This window comes from Marmota flaviventris, chromosome 3 (genome assembly GCF_047511675.1).
Source record: "Marmota flaviventris isolate mMarFla1 chromosome 3, mMarFla1.hap1, whole genome shotgun sequence".
Classification (NCBI taxonomy): Eukaryota; Metazoa; Chordata; class Mammalia; order Rodentia; family Sciuridae; genus Marmota; species Marmota flaviventris.
In genome coordinates this window covers 156,967,649-156,983,166 of record NC_092500.1, presented here as the reverse complement: position 1 = coordinate 156,983,166, position 15,518 = coordinate 156,967,649, and the positions used below count along the sequence as shown (strand labels likewise).

At 39.6% G+C, this 15,518-nt stretch overlaps 1 protein-coding gene across 3 annotated transcripts in view; it reads right to left on the bottom strand.

Moving 5' to 3' along the window:
• The window catches only part of Sh3rf1 (SH3 domain containing ring finger 1), a 165,511-nt gene that overhangs the window by 13,351 nt on the left and 136,642 nt on the right, over nt 1–15,518 (bottom strand). For all 3 annotated transcript variants that reach the window (XM_027927109.2, XM_071610536.1, XM_071610537.1), the window contains 4 exons: nt 11,072–11,262; nt 9,337–9,507; nt 6,685–6,944; nt 5,357–5,718 (listed from right to left, as the gene is read on the bottom strand). In XM_027927109.2, coding sequence (XP_027782910.1) covers nt 5,357–5,718; nt 6,685–6,944; nt 9,337–9,507; nt 11,072–11,262 — 984 coding nt within the window. The remainder of the gene's footprint in view (nt 1–5,356; nt 5,719–6,684; nt 6,945–9,336; nt 9,508–11,071; nt 11,263–15,518) is intronic.

The window sequence follows — 15,518 nt, the reverse complement described above, 5'->3', positions numbered from 1 at the left end:
TAAGGGATGTGTTATCATCATCAACTGATGCTGACTACCCATGGAGCAGAAGGCAGAGGATTAGGTATCATGGCAGGGTGCAGGGGGTACAGGGAGGGGATGCTAACACAGGAAAGATGCAGCCCTAGTTCTAAGGAGCTGTGCTATTAATTTCATATTCTGGAGTTTTCTCTATTAGCAGAGCAACATGCCACTTGGAAGAGTTAACTGCAAATTCAGACACTTATCATCTAAGGGCACCTTTGTTTTTTTCTTTTCTTTTTTCTTCAAAATCAAACAGCAGAAATGGAAACTGGATGAATTAGTGCAGACTATACTTCAGCAAAGCAATTTTTTAAATGCAACATTAGCACACATGAAAAAGGGGCCTATCTTTTAACATAAACCTTTATAACTCATCTCCTGTGGGTTTTCCAATAAATTATTCCCAGATGAAATAATGTTTTTAGAATCATCGTTTTCCCTTCAGAAGAGCTGACGATTTAAAATAGCATCACATACCAACCAACCAACCAACAAACAAAAAACAAAACAACTATCTGGGTCAGAAAATGATCACCAGATAATCAGAGTTATTTTTATATATGAAATAATTTCTGACCATCAGCTTAATTCCTTTCTATAAGTCACATAACAGACAATGAGTCTGATGGAAAACATCAAGTTGGAGCTCTTTCCAGAGTAGAAATAAACTTTATTTGAGAGAGTCACAATTAACAACATTCTCCCATTGAGTCTTCCATTTTTTGTTTTGTTTTTGCCCTCAGACATGCAGAAATCAGCAAAAAAAAAAAAAAAAAAAAATAGTATTACTGGGCCATAGGCCATCAATAATCTATATAGCCAGACTCCTAAAACTCAAAATCAATTGTTCTTAGGTAAGGAATCTCAAAAACTAAATTCACGATTATCTATAGTAATCACTCCCACTCTGAACGAGTATTTACAGAGTGTCTAACATGAAGAAGGCAAACTGCTAGACTCAGGAATACAATAGCAAATAAGACAAAGAACAACTCATGTTGCCTAGCAGAGACACAATTGTGGCTATAAAATAGGCCCTCTGCCAAGAATAAAGCAGAGTAAGAGGAGAGTGATGATGATTCGGGTGCTGCCTGAGATACAGGGGACCAGGGGAGGGGTCTTTAAGGAGGGGCCCTATGGGAAGTGCCATGTGAAATTGTAGACATGATCAAAACACCACTAACTTCAAAAATTTTGTCAAATGCTTTCAGAAAGGATTTCTACATTTATTCACAGCAACCGGATGAAGCAGGAATTAACTATTATTCTCAGTGCCTGAAGCTTTCTAAGCTAGCAAGGGGTGATGGTGAGATCTGAATCAGGCCCACGCTCTTCTCTTCTGTGTGTCCAATGCAAGCAACGCCTCTGGAAGCGCAGGGGAATCATAGGAGCAGTCACGTTTCCCTGTCGCCACAGATCGCAAAGGCTGCTCTCAGTTGAACTGTGTGTGTGGATCTGCACTTCGGGGAGCTGGTCTGGATCCCAGTTCTCAGCAAGGGCAGGGCAGTGACTGTGTTCTCGTCACAGGGAGGGTGGGCTTCCTTTCCAGCAAACAGAATGGCAAAACACACATACACGATCTTATTTCTGACAGCAAAAGAAGAATGGGGAGGAAGGAAAATGGTTTGAGCAAAGAAAATAATCAGCAGGGACTTCAGGAAAAGGGCTCAGAATAGAAAACAATGAATCTTAAAAACCGGATAGGAAGCTCTGCTTAAGAAAATCAAGAATAACAGGTCCTTAAATGTTGGCTGACTGAAGAAAACCTGTGGTTGGCTCCTTAAGAGAGAATTGTGAGGAATTTGGGGGTGAGGAGTTGAGGCAGTAAATGTTGATGTTTTATCCATTTTTAGAAAAACAGCAGACAAAGCTGTTAAACTCATGATTATGAAAGAAATCAGGGATCTCATGGAAGGAAAAATAACAATGACAGAAAGGTCCAGATTTCAAACAAGTAATAACTAAGATTATGTTTGAAAATATATAGTATTCCTGATAACTTTGGTCCAATACAGAGTACACATACCAAGTTAGCTAGAGACTTTAACTCTGGGATGAAAACATAACTTTTAGATATTCCTAAGATTTTGTAATACAGGACTTCCAAATAAAATACAGTTCAAAAGGAACAGCATAGGCAGAAGAGATTCTCATATACTTTTCCCTTGACTTTCAGATAGTTCAATCTCACAGAAAGCCAAGCACACTGCAATTCTGGATCTGATTCTGATCAACTATGGGGAGAGGAGACCAGCCAGGAGCTAGACATGCTCTCCAGGAGAAGCAGAAATACCAAGAACTTCGAAGAAGGCGCCCAGAAGAGACTGGAGGTAGGTTTGAACTCTTCCTTTTAAAAGAATTGATTTTAAAAGTTCAAAGAAAACATGTATGACATGAAACTCAAAAGGGAAGATGCTTCAAGAGGAAAGGGAAGACTCTCAAAATGAAATTCTACCCATACAATTGCAAATTATCTGGGCAGATGAAAATGTAGAGGCATCCAAAGGAACTGATGTGATTCCCCAGGGAGCAGCGTAATGGGCTCACATTTTTAAAGGACATGTACAAAAAGATGAAGAGAAGGGCCCGTAACAAAGAACATAGTATGGCGCATGGTGATTCAAGAAGGCTGAAGATCAGAATGAGCTTAAACTTGCCAAAATGCTAAAGACAAAAAAAAAAAAAAAAAAAAAATTAAAAGGGGATTTAAAAAGATATTTGAAACAAAAAGAACAAGAAAGACACAGATCTGCTATCTGGAGTGTACAATGGTTCTCAGATGGAAGGAGCAAAGGGAAGGATACTCTTCATACTGAAAAGGAAGAATAAATCTTGATAAGAGAGAATGGGTGAAAAGAGGGATCGAGAGATCAAATGGATACTCTTGACAGCTGAAGTACAACCAATAATCTATGAGAGACTCTAGTGAACTTGGGGATCAAGGTCAACTCAACAGGCAAACATGAGGACGTTTCAAAAAGAAGACAAGGCACTCTGCAGACTGGGAAATTCTAGAATTTTTCAAACTAAAATCTTTCAAGGTTTACAAGCACTTAGGAAAGGAAACAACAATTTGAGCAGACTCTTCCAGGAAAAGTTTGCTACCAGTGAGTGATAGCAAAAATGAGTTTGAAAGACATTTGCTCTCAATGTAGCATCTGGCAAGTGGCCCCGTGATACCCTAGTAGAGGTGATTTAGGAATGTGGGCTAAAGGACCCTTAGTTGTGAGGATTCGTGATTATTTAAGTGATGATGATCATGGAATTACTGTACTATCAACAGACTTGGAACATCAAATGAAGTAGTAGTCTTGAGAAGGGAAAACGTGGATATCTGTGACATGATGAACAAGAGTATGACCTTAAAAAAAGGAAGAAGAAATAAGGAGACAACTTTGTGAACATCTCGGGGCATCATGTAAAAGGATCGATATGTTCCACAAGGCCCCTTACAATGAAGGGAGGGCACAGGGAGACACATGTGTGCTCAGTGCCTTTGCTCTGAGCTAAGGATGTCTGACGATGACCAGGGACCATCCAGAGTTAGGGCACTAGCAGCCCTTGTGGTGTCCAAGCACAGGCCAATAGCCATTGGTCAGGGATGGGTACTCAAGGGAATGATGCTCAGGGTCCTGGATTAGTTGCAGCTGTAACATTGCACCAACTTTTGTGGTGAAAAGCAGTTCTTAAAATCAAGGGTGCTGGTAGGGCTCCATTCCTGGATGCTGTAGGAAAGGATGCTGCCGGGATTCTTTGGCTTGCTCCTTTCTCTCATCACTCCTACCTCTGCTTCCCCTTCTGTTTCTCTCCTGACCCCACTGCCTCCCCTTCAGGAAAACCCTTGTACTTAACCCTGGGTCTTCCCAGATAAGCACTCTTAATTTAAGCACATTTGTCAAGTGCTTTTGGCCAGCAAGGAAACATTTCCCCAGGTTCTAGGGATTAGGAGGTGGACATCTCTGGGAACCACAGGAAACAAGTTTCAGAGATTCGATGAATGCTATACCAGGATTCCTGGGAAGGTAGGGGCTGAAGAGGTCCTTCCCCATCAGTGACCAGGGCCCTGGGACACACCGTGCCCATGCATTAAAATCTAAACCATAAAAATAACTCTTTTAATGATATTAACAAAGTTGGATGTGTCAGCTTGAGCCCAAGTTTAATGTAGTTGATTATAAACACGGAATAGATATCAATCTTTTTCAAAATTTCTCATGTAAAAAGTTAAATATTTTTAGTAAGCGGTAAAGTTTATTTCCTTATAAATTCCTGTTTACAGGCTCACCTACCCATTTAAATACAGCAACATACATCACCGCTGAACCAGGTGCCGAGAGTTTATGATTACCCTAGCGCTTCCGAGGACTGATCCACAGCTTTAGGGGGAATGCATGAAATATTGAGGAACAAGTGCCGACTACAGTACTATTATGCAGACCCTGCTATTATCTCTTCTCTCCTGGTCACATTTAATCACTATCAGTTTCTCTTTCCTTTAACTACCTGTCTCAAAACCCATCCATCGGTGAGTACTTGAAACAGTTTTCTACTTGTATTTTCTTTGACATTCAGCCCCAAGTGAAAAACATGAAAAATACATATGAGTTTAGAAAATCAATTTTTCCCTGTATTTCAGGTCCTCTGAAGGAACCATGCTGATGTCAGATGTACTGTTGATAAAATAAAGCCACCAGTAATACTTTTTTTTTGGTGGGGGAGGGGGTGAGTACAGGGGACTGAATGCAAAGGCACTCAAAAACTGAGTCACATCCCCAGCCCTATTTTGCATTTTATTTAGAGACAGGGTCTCACTGAGTTGCTTAGCACCTTGCTTTTTGCTGAGGCTGGCTTTGAACTCGTGATCCTCCTGCCTCAGCCTCCCAAGCCACTGGGATTTCAGGCATGCATCACAGCACCCGGCAACAAATAATACTTTTAATCAACATTTTCAACCCCCTTGTGTCTTCAAATTTTTCTTTCTTTTTATTTTTTAACAGATTTGTGAACAAGTGAACAGGAAAACTTAAGGACAGCAAAATGATGAAAGAATGAGTGACCCAAGAAGAAAGAAAATTCCTGCCAGAGACCAAGCTGAGAGAGGCGGCTCACCGAAGTCTTATTCACCGTGGCCTCCCTAATGCCCACAGAGGGCTGGGCAACTGGCAGGAGTCTGAATGCAGGACAGGGTGGTGCCCCGTTTCCTCCCCACTGTGTTCCTGGCTCGGGGACAGTGACTCACCCGTGGTAAGCACCAGAAGGACTCAAACAAAGAGTATGTGCGTTAGCGAGACACCACGGGACACAGCACCAGCAGAGAAGGGTGCGCTCTTACCTTGCTGTCCTTGTCTGGTTTGCTTGCTGAACCGCTCCCACAAGCTGATGAAGAGCCGTCTGGAGACGTGGGAAGTCCAGGGAGAATGGTCACTGTCCGTCCACTGGGCTCGGCTTCCAGAGAGGCAGCGGTGATGCTCGGGGAGGTCAGCGAAGTGGCCGCAGCACAGGCCAGTGGGGCACTGGCTCGACTGATACCGACAGCAGCAGCGTGGGCAGCGGAGCCTGCCATTGGAGGCAGAGGCTGCGGGGAGGCCAGTGAATGGTGGGGCAGGCCCACAGATGAAGGCCCAAGGCAGGCGGCATTCTGTACCTGGATGGGCGTCACCGCTGCCGTGGGACGTTCTTGGTTATGTGCTGCAACTGGTAGACGACAGGAGGAAAAAGTCAACTTCCTACCAAATGCTACTCATTGAAACATGAGTCAGTTTACTGCATCACACACAATGAAAGGTTGCTACTGCTACTTATTACAATAAAGAATGGATGGATAGTAATTTAAATGCAATTAAAATCTTGGCTGGATCTCTAGACACTATTTTCCTTCCAGATCAGCCCTGGATTCTGTTGAGAACCTAGAGGTTCAACTATAACCCAAAACCCTTTAGTTAAAGAGAACACCTTTCCACACAGAATAGGTTTTTGATGGTTCTCTACAGTGTTGAATAATATCAGCCTCAAGTCCTTTTTCAATTAACCATTTCTCTTTTCTTTTTTTGAGTTGGGGGTCTTGCTATGCTGCTCAGACTGGTCTTAAACTTATGATCCTCTTACCACAGCCTCTTGAATAGATGGGAATAAAGACAGGCCTGTGTCATCGTGCCTGGCTTATAACGAACCATTTCTCTTCTTTTTCCGACAGAATTTACAAGCCTTTAGTTTACCCCACCATTGTTACCCAAGATTCTCAGTAGGTTTTCAATGCTACAGAACCAAGAAAGCTATTTAAGATTCTACTGGGTCTAAAATGAATTCACAACTTAGTTCATCAACAATGATCAACACACCAGTTGGCAAAGAATCATACAGTGGTCACAGAGCTAGGAACAGTGAGATCTGAGACTTACAATCTTGATTACAGAAGTCATATTTTCATTTACTCTTTGGACAGGGTTTCACTAAGTTGCCTTGGCTGACCTCCAAGTTGAGATCCTCCTGCCTCAGCCCCCAAAGTAGCTGGGGTTATAGGCATGTGCCACCATTCCCAGCTTATTCGACTGTTGTTCATCATTTTAATATTATACCTAATTTTCTCAACCTCTGCCATAAATGATCTGCCATTAGACAGGCAAATTCTTTCCCTGATGTGCCCTGGTCTTCTCCTCTTACCTGTCCTCACTGCGTTGCGGGCCTGGTTGACTGTCATTTGCCCAGTCATGTGCAACAGGACCTTCGTCTGAGGACTTGTCTGGATGTGAGCTGCTGATACCACAGCCGTGGGGACGACACTGGGTGTCCCAGCCACACCATTTCCCTGGAGCTTCTGGACAGGCCCTCCTGCAGTGGAGGGACTGACCATGGTCACCCCTCGACTTGTCTGACCCGCAGTAGACATAGGGACTTTAGCCTGGGAAGCATTTGTCACCGCCCTGCCAAGACAGAAACAGAAAGCCCAATCCATCAGCAAAATGAGAGAGAGAACAATTAAATGCAAGAAAAATGACTCAGGGCTTTAAAGACAGAAGGTTATAAAAAATGAATGGAATTATTTTTACAAAGTTTTTAAGAAGAGCACATTCAAAGAAATGATGGCCCTGAGGCAGAGAAAGGTCTTGAAATTGTTCTGAGTCACCAGAGACCAACACGTCACACTCTGCTCAAGAATATACAGTTGCTGGGTTCGGTTTTCCATGTCACAAACCAAGCATCCCACTGACTTCCAACGTCCTGGATTCTCCTGCTTTCACCTACCAGACAAGCCAGGTGTGTTCCCTTTAATAGCCTCATTTCCACAGCTTCTGACCTTCTCTCTACTTGTCTCCGACACATCACTCAAGTGTCTGTGCGCGCACACACACGTATGCACACATTCTGGGAATGACCTTTCTGGCTGCTCTTGACCAATTTCAGTCTCATTTGTTTCAAGACCCAGCACAAATCCCATCATTTCCACAAGTCTTGCCTGGGGTCCAAGTTTAAGATCTTATGGTTCCACTGTTTCATGCAGATTCCTTCCTTTGTTCTGTTTCTATATTCAACACAGTGTATCTTTAATTTCGCCCTTGATTACAAAATGTGGTGTATTCTTTTTTTAGAAATAAATCCCGTGTTAATGCTGATGATGCAGTGAAAGTTCCTTGAAGGTAGGTCCAGTATAAAATGGGACTTTTCTGTTCCTTCAGTATTTGCACATTTTGGCGGGTATGGCCAGCTCTAAACAAATTTATTTCCTATGAATGTAATTATATTAAGTACAAAGTGATTTCGTATAATGTATTTTTTTTATATTCCTAAAATCATTTAGACAATGACCATTCTGTTTAGAGCAATTCTCTAACAGATAGGGTATTTTAATAGCACAAACATACTTCTTATTTATCATGATGACTCAGACAGCACTTATTCTAAGCAAGAATTGCTCCAGAGTTAAACAGACTTATAATAATCTGTTTTTGAATCTCAGCTTGACCAACTTCATTTATTTACTGTTGTTTGTAGTAGTTCCCTTATTTATTATTATTATTATTATTTTGCACCAAGGAGGTTTTATCTGCCATTTTCTGGATGGGCTGGATTCTGAATGTCGATTTTAACATATACAGAATAGAAGGTTTATATTGATTAAAAATTTGCAAGTCAAATTAAAGCTAACATTCTGTCACCATCTGCAACAATAGTGATTTTCATTTGATTAGGCTGCTAGCCAACCTATAAATAAAGGCCAACAGCTGACAAACATGTCAGTTCATTAAGTCATTTGTTTAAAATCAGGACATTTGAAGAATGATTTAACATAGTTAAACCTAGGCTATTATTAAAAGTCCAGTGGTCAGAACCTGGGGCTTCTTCCATGTTGATTTAATTACTGGTCATTTCCTTTAGTTCCTGAGAATAGTTTCCTCAGTGACCAGAAGGTAAATTATCTTTAAATAAAATAGAGAAAAATTTTACATATATAAAGTCCTATCATTCTGTAATAGGATTTCTATGATACTTTGGGCCAGATTATTCCTGTGGGGTGAGGTGGGGGCTGTCTTGCACACTGCAGGATGGAACAGCATCTTTGGGCTCTACCTAGTAAATGCCATCAGCACCCCACACCTTCAGTTGTGACCAAATGCCCATCAAAATTATGTTCAGTTACTGCTAAATGTCCCCTGGGGAACAAAACTGCTCTTATTTAAAATGGATCAACACCATATTTAAGGCATTTTTATTTCTGACTAAGAATTCACAGGTAATTGCCCAGTTAATGTCTGGATATAGATCCACACGGTATGGGCTTGAGACCTTCTTCAGTGTCATCTCAGACAAGTTATTTGATCTCTCTATGCCTCAATTTCCTCACTTATTAAGTGGGGGATAATAACAGTAACTACATCAATGACGTGTTTAAGGACTGAGAGTTGATAAATGTAATGGGTTTAGAAATCAGCATGCCTGGTATATAGTAGGCATTATATAAACAGAAAAGTATTAATAACATAGCTCTTATTTCAAACATTATTCCTTTTATTTTCTAGTAGGAAAACAACTGAAAAGGGTACAGTTGAGTCTTCTAACATATAAATTAAAGAAAATAACTTCCAACCCAGTATATTTATTGGTAGAAACCTATAATTTCACACATATCCATGTGAAAAGTAAGCTAAGATCTTAGCATTAAAAGGGGTTTTAGCAGATATAGATATGGATTTTAAAAACTTTGGCTATGTAACAGGCAATTATAATGTGAGAAGAAATAAGAACAGGCTGGAAATCCTGGGAAAGAACAAAGCTGTTCTGTTTAGAACTTAGTAAACCATTTACTCAAAACCATACCTCGTGATGGGTGCCACGTAATTGCCAGGGAAAACCCCGATCTTGCTAGTATGCATTGATGTCCCTTTGAACCAGCCATCCTGGCAACGCTCAAACACTAAAAACATCTCCCCTTTTCTCAGTTCTAGTTCATCCTCTTTCCGGGGAGTGTATGGGTAGATAGCCACATACCTAGAATAGGAAGAAAACATTTGATCTCAGGCTAACAGACATACACCGAGGTGCTCAAAACTCTTGTTTGTTACAACATCTTGAATGTTGTACAAATGTTACTGAAAGCACAAACTTTTAATCTATAAGTAGCATTCGCAAGTCTCCCTTGAAAGAGATTTTGCTGTTTACATTTTAAATAGAGTTACAGGCCTTCCTTGCCAAGATCTTCTCCTCCCAGTGTGGAAAAGTATCCATCAAATGGTATTTGTATGGTGTAACAGAATTAATGCTGTTTCTTTTTTAAAAAATATTTTTTTAGTTGTTGATGTACATTTATTTATTTATTTATGGTGCTGAGGTTGAACCCAGTGCCTCACATACTAGGCAAGCCCTCTGCCACTGAGCCACAACCCCAGCCCTTTAATGCTGTTTCTAAGAGTGCCTTATGTGCTGCTATGGATTAGGTTCCCACTGGGAAAACTGGGCACTTCAAATGGCACTTGATAGACTTGGGAAATAGCCTCAAATGAGGACATATGGTATAAAATCCCATTGAGAAGCACAATATGCTGCCTTCCAAACACAAGCTCAACCTAGAGGCTTGGGCTGCACCTGTTTGTATATGCTCATCCAGGAAGGAGACTGCATTTGAAAAACTCAGAGGAAAAGAAGGTCTAGGTCATAGAGAGTACAAAACAACCCCACAATGTAAAGTGATTCTGCCTATTAACACCTGAAAATCAGATACTCAAACTAATCTACAGTTCTGACTGGTGCTGTGAACAATCAGGATTTGCAAAAATCTTATTGCATTCTGCCACTAATAAACTCTGGACAGAATAATAGACTTTTCTGGATAATTATTGCTGGGGATGTAGAGTTTTTTATACCTAGATCTGATTTGTTTTTTTAACATATATTTTAAAATATTTTTTATAGTTATATACGACAGTAGAGTGTATTTTGACATATTATACATAGGAGTCCAACTTCCCATTCTTGTGGTTGTACATGATGTGGAGTTATACTGGTTGTGTATTCATATATGAACATAGGAAAGTTATGTCCAATTCATTCTACTGTCTTTCCTATTCCCAGCCTCCCTCCCTTCCCTTCATTCCCCTTTGTCTAATCCAATGAACTTCTATTCTTCCCAACTCCCTCTTATTATGTGTTAGCATCCGCCTAGATCTGATTTGTGTGGAACACCTTCCTGTTTCTTAATGCCCTACTGCAAGGAATGAAAATCAAGACCAAAAGCTCAAACAGGAGTTATTTAAAAAAAAAAAAGGCAGTTCCCCACACATTTGCTATTAGAAAGAAGAAAACGGCATGTTTCCCTAACTGTGAAAGGCCATTCCACAGCAAGAGAGCTGCCTAGCACGCTGATGTGTTAGGCTCATTCTGTTTCAGCAGTCTCCTAATTATATGCATGACCAGGCAGAGGTCTGCAGAACACAAACTACTTGGTGGGCCATAAGCCTGTCAGCAGCTCATATCAGAAAGGTGTGTTTCTACCTCTCCTGTTTAGGCTTAGTTTTAAGTGAATACTCAAGCAGTAATAAATGACATCCTCACTTACACACTTGGGCGAGTCTGAGGCCGTAAATGTGCAATCTGGTCAGTGGATCCTGCCACAGGCCTGGGTCCCATTCCAGCAGCAGCGGCGGCAGCAGCAGCAGCAGCAGCAACAGCAGCAGTAGCGCCTGGTGGTGTGGAGGCGAGGACAGTGGCAGCCAGGAGAGGGGGTGGTGGAAGGGGAGGATTCATGGTCTAGTATAGAAAAAAGAAAAGGAGGGGGCAACAAAATATTTATTAACATCTGCTATGGAAGGTGGGAGGGAAAAGGCACCAGAAATCTATACAAGATTCGAATGGAATCCATACAGAGCAGAACCAGCAGGCTGCCTCCTAGGAGACCCCCTTTAAAAATTCATCTTAAAGCCACAGCAACTTGTTTTTACCAAACAGGTAAGTAATCACTCTTGGAAAGAGGAAAGAGGAAAAAGGGGGTAAAAATAAAGAAATGATGCCGTGTAATTTTAAGATTAATAGCACTTTAAAGTACAAACTGGGACCAGAATTCAAATGCCTGTTGAGGGGGCAGCTATGTCATGCTGTTTGCTAGGAATTAATTTGTGATTGTTTCTGTAACCTGAAACTTAAACACAACACAAAACAATTTAGCGGCATTATATCTCAAATCATTCCTTTGAAAGAAAATTTCTTTTGATGCTTGGTCTCCAAAAAGCCCAAACAATAGCGTGCCACAGTCACTGGGCCATTGTTGCTACTTTGGCTTATTCTTTTCTTAACTCTGCTAGCTTTTGAAATTTAGGACTATCAAGGCTGGTAATCTTTAACAAGTACACCAGTGAAAAGCTGCTTGTTCCTTTATGGGCACAGCCTAATGGGGTTCTGCCTACAGGACTCCAAGTCTTTTGAAAATCAATGGAGCAATTGTTACTTTCTGATCTATAAACTCCAGATGATTCTCTAGGGTCTGCATATTGAAACTCCTGGGAAAACAAGCACTGCCTGAAAACCCACCACCCCCTACCCCAATCTTTGAAGCCCATAATGGTAAAAATTGAATCAGAAGAGAAATAAGGAGACTAATAGATGTACCTACCTAGCACAAATGGCTTCTATACATCAGCATATTGATGAGAAAAATTTAGTGATTTCTAAACATAGCTCATAAGTCATTTTGTTTCTATTTTTTGGAATAAAAATTTGAATCTCATCAACATGTACTTCATCTATTAACTAGGGATGTGGTCGTTCCACCTAAGGACAACAGCCAGGTCCTGGAAGACCATCCCTAAGGTCCCTATGGGCCAGGTTGCACCAGATTATCTCTACTAGGTGTACTACCAGTCACCATCCTGTTGCAAAAGCAACAGGGAGCCTTGCTCAGGGGTTACCTCTCTGTTTTTTCCTCCTGCTAACAGCCAACTTCGGTTGATGATCCTCTTTCACTCATTCTGTAATCTAATACCTCTATATTCTCACATCCTACCTCATAAACATCACATCCTACTCCTTCCTTCTCTCTGTCCACCACTAGAAACTATAAACTCTTATGAAACCCTACTGACTATATGCTAGAAGATAATTGTACTCATCATTTCTGTTTATTGGGGCAAAACTGTAACTGTCTAAATAGAAGCTAATTGATTTATGGCTGCATATTAGTTGCCGTGGGTGCTCTAAACATTGATCTCCCCCATAAAGGTGATGTATTCCTAACCTGCAGGGACACTTCAAGATTATAGGGTAGAAACTGCAATACCTCAGATTCGCACTGCAAGAGAGGAAGACACACAGACAACATGAAAAAAACAAGGGAGGAAAACGCTCCAAACAAACCAAGATACTATAACAATAGAATCCATTGATAGCACAGTAGATGAAATGACAGAGAAGTTCAGAATGTGCATAATTAAAATGATCAGGGAATTAAAGAATGACCTAAGAGAGCAAAAAAAGGGCAAAAATTGATCACACCAACAAAGAGATAAGAGAGCAAATACAGGTAGCAAAAGACTACTTCAAGAAAGAAAGAGATTTTGAAAAAACAAACAGAAATCAATGAAATGAAGGAAACAATAAAACAAATTAAAAAACTCACTAGAAAGCATCAACAACAGACTAGATCACTTGGAAGACAGAACCTCAGACAATAAAGACAAAATATACAATCAAGAGTGTGTGTGTGTGTGTATGTGTGTGTTTGTATATATGTATATTTATACGAATTGATTTATGTATATGTATATATGTATACATACTAATTGATTTATGTATATGTTTTATATACATAAATCAATTAGTATATATACATATAAACACACACACACAAACACACAATAAAATATAAAATAAAGTTGACCACACAGTGACGATGGTAGGAAACCATGAATAGAACATCTAAGAATTATGGGATAGCATCAAAAGACCAAATCTAAAATTTATCAGGATAGAGGAAGGCACAGAGTTTCAAAACAAAGGAATGCACAATCTCTTCAATGAAATAATATCAGAAAATGAAGAATGAATTGGGAAATCAAATACAAAAGATTTACAGGACACAAAATGTACAAAATTACAACAGATCTATACCAAGGCACATTAAAATAAAAATAACTAGCATACAGAATAAGGATAGAATTTTAAAGGCCGGAAGAGAGAAGAATCAGATTACATATAGCGGGGAGACCAAGTCAGATCTCAGCAGACTTTTCAGCCCAGACCCTAAAGGACAGGAGATCCTGGAACAACATATACCAAGCTCCAAAAGAAAATGGGTGCCAACCAAGAATCTTATATCCAGTAAAATAAGGCCTCAGATTTGATATGATCTGAAAACTTTTCATGATAAACAAAAGCTGAAAGAATTTACAGCAAGAAAAATTGCACTATAGAGCATCCTCAGCAAAATATTCCAGGAGGAGGAAATGAAAAACAACAATGAAAATCAACAAAGGGAGGAACTACACTAAAGGAAAGGCCAATCAAAGGAGAAACCAAGTCAGGTTAAAAACCAAAAATAAACCAAAAGGACAGGGAATACAAACCATATTTCAATAATAACCCTGAATGTGAATGGTCTAAACTTATTAATTAAAAGGCATAGACTGGAAGATTGGAAAAAAAAATTTAAAAAGACCCAACAATATGCTGCCTTCAAGAGATTCATCTCACAGGAAAAGACATCCACAAGACTCAAGGTGAAAGGATGGGAAAATAACATATCATTTACATGGACCATATAAATAAGCAGGGGTTTCCATCCTCATATCAGATAAAATGGACTTTAAACCAAAGTCAGCAAAAAAGGATAAAGAAAGGCATTTCATACTACTCAAGGGAATCATACATCAACAGGACATAACAATCATCAAGATCTATGCCCCAAACAACAGGACAGCTATGTATATCAAACAAGCTCTTCTCAACTTCAAGAATCAAATAGGCCATAACACAATAATACTGGGTGCCTCTAACACACCTCTCACCACTGGATAGTCTTCCAAACAAAAACTAAACAAAGAAACTATAGAACTCAATAAAACAATCAATAATTTAGACTTAACAGATGTATATAGAATATTCCATCCATCAAAGAGCAAATAAACTTTTTTCTCAGTAGCACATGGGTTCTTATCCAAAATAGACCATATATTATGCCACAAAGCAAGTCTCAGCAAATACAAAAAAAAATAGAGATACTCCCTGCATTCTATTAGACCATAATGGAATGAAATTAGAAATCAAGGATAAAATAAAAAAATCTAAGCCACTCCAATAATATTTAAATATGCTACTGAATGATACATGGAAAACAGAATACATAAGGGAGGAGATAAAGAAATTCTTAGAGGTAAATGAGAACTGATACAACTTATCAAAATCTCTGGGACATTATGAAGGCAGTGCTAAGAGGAAAGCGTATTGCATTAAGCTCATTCGTTACAAGAAGAAAAAGTCCACAAATAAATGACCTGACATTACATATCGAAGTTCTAGAAAAGAACAAACCAACACCAAAAGAAGAAGATGGGAAATAATTAAAATCAGGGCTGAAATCAGTGAAATTGAAACAAAAGAAACAATTCAAAAAATTGACAAAACAAAAAGCTGGTTCTTTGAGAAAATAAATAAAATTGACAAACCCTTAGCCACCCTAATGAAAAGGAGAGTGAAAACTAAAATTACTAACATTCATGATGAGAAAGGAATTATTACAATAGATATTATTGATGTACAGAAGGGAATTAGAAGCTAATTTGAAAATTTATACTCCAGTAAACTAGAAAATCTCAAAGACACCAACAAATTTGTAGAGGCATATGATCTACCCAAACTGAACCAGGAGGACATACACAATTTAAACAGATCAATTTCAAGCAAGGAAGTAGAAGATGCCATCAAAAGCCTATCAACCAAGAAAAGCCTGGGACCAGATGGATTCTCAGCCAAGTTCTACAAGACCTACAAAGAAGAACTAATACCAATACTCCTCA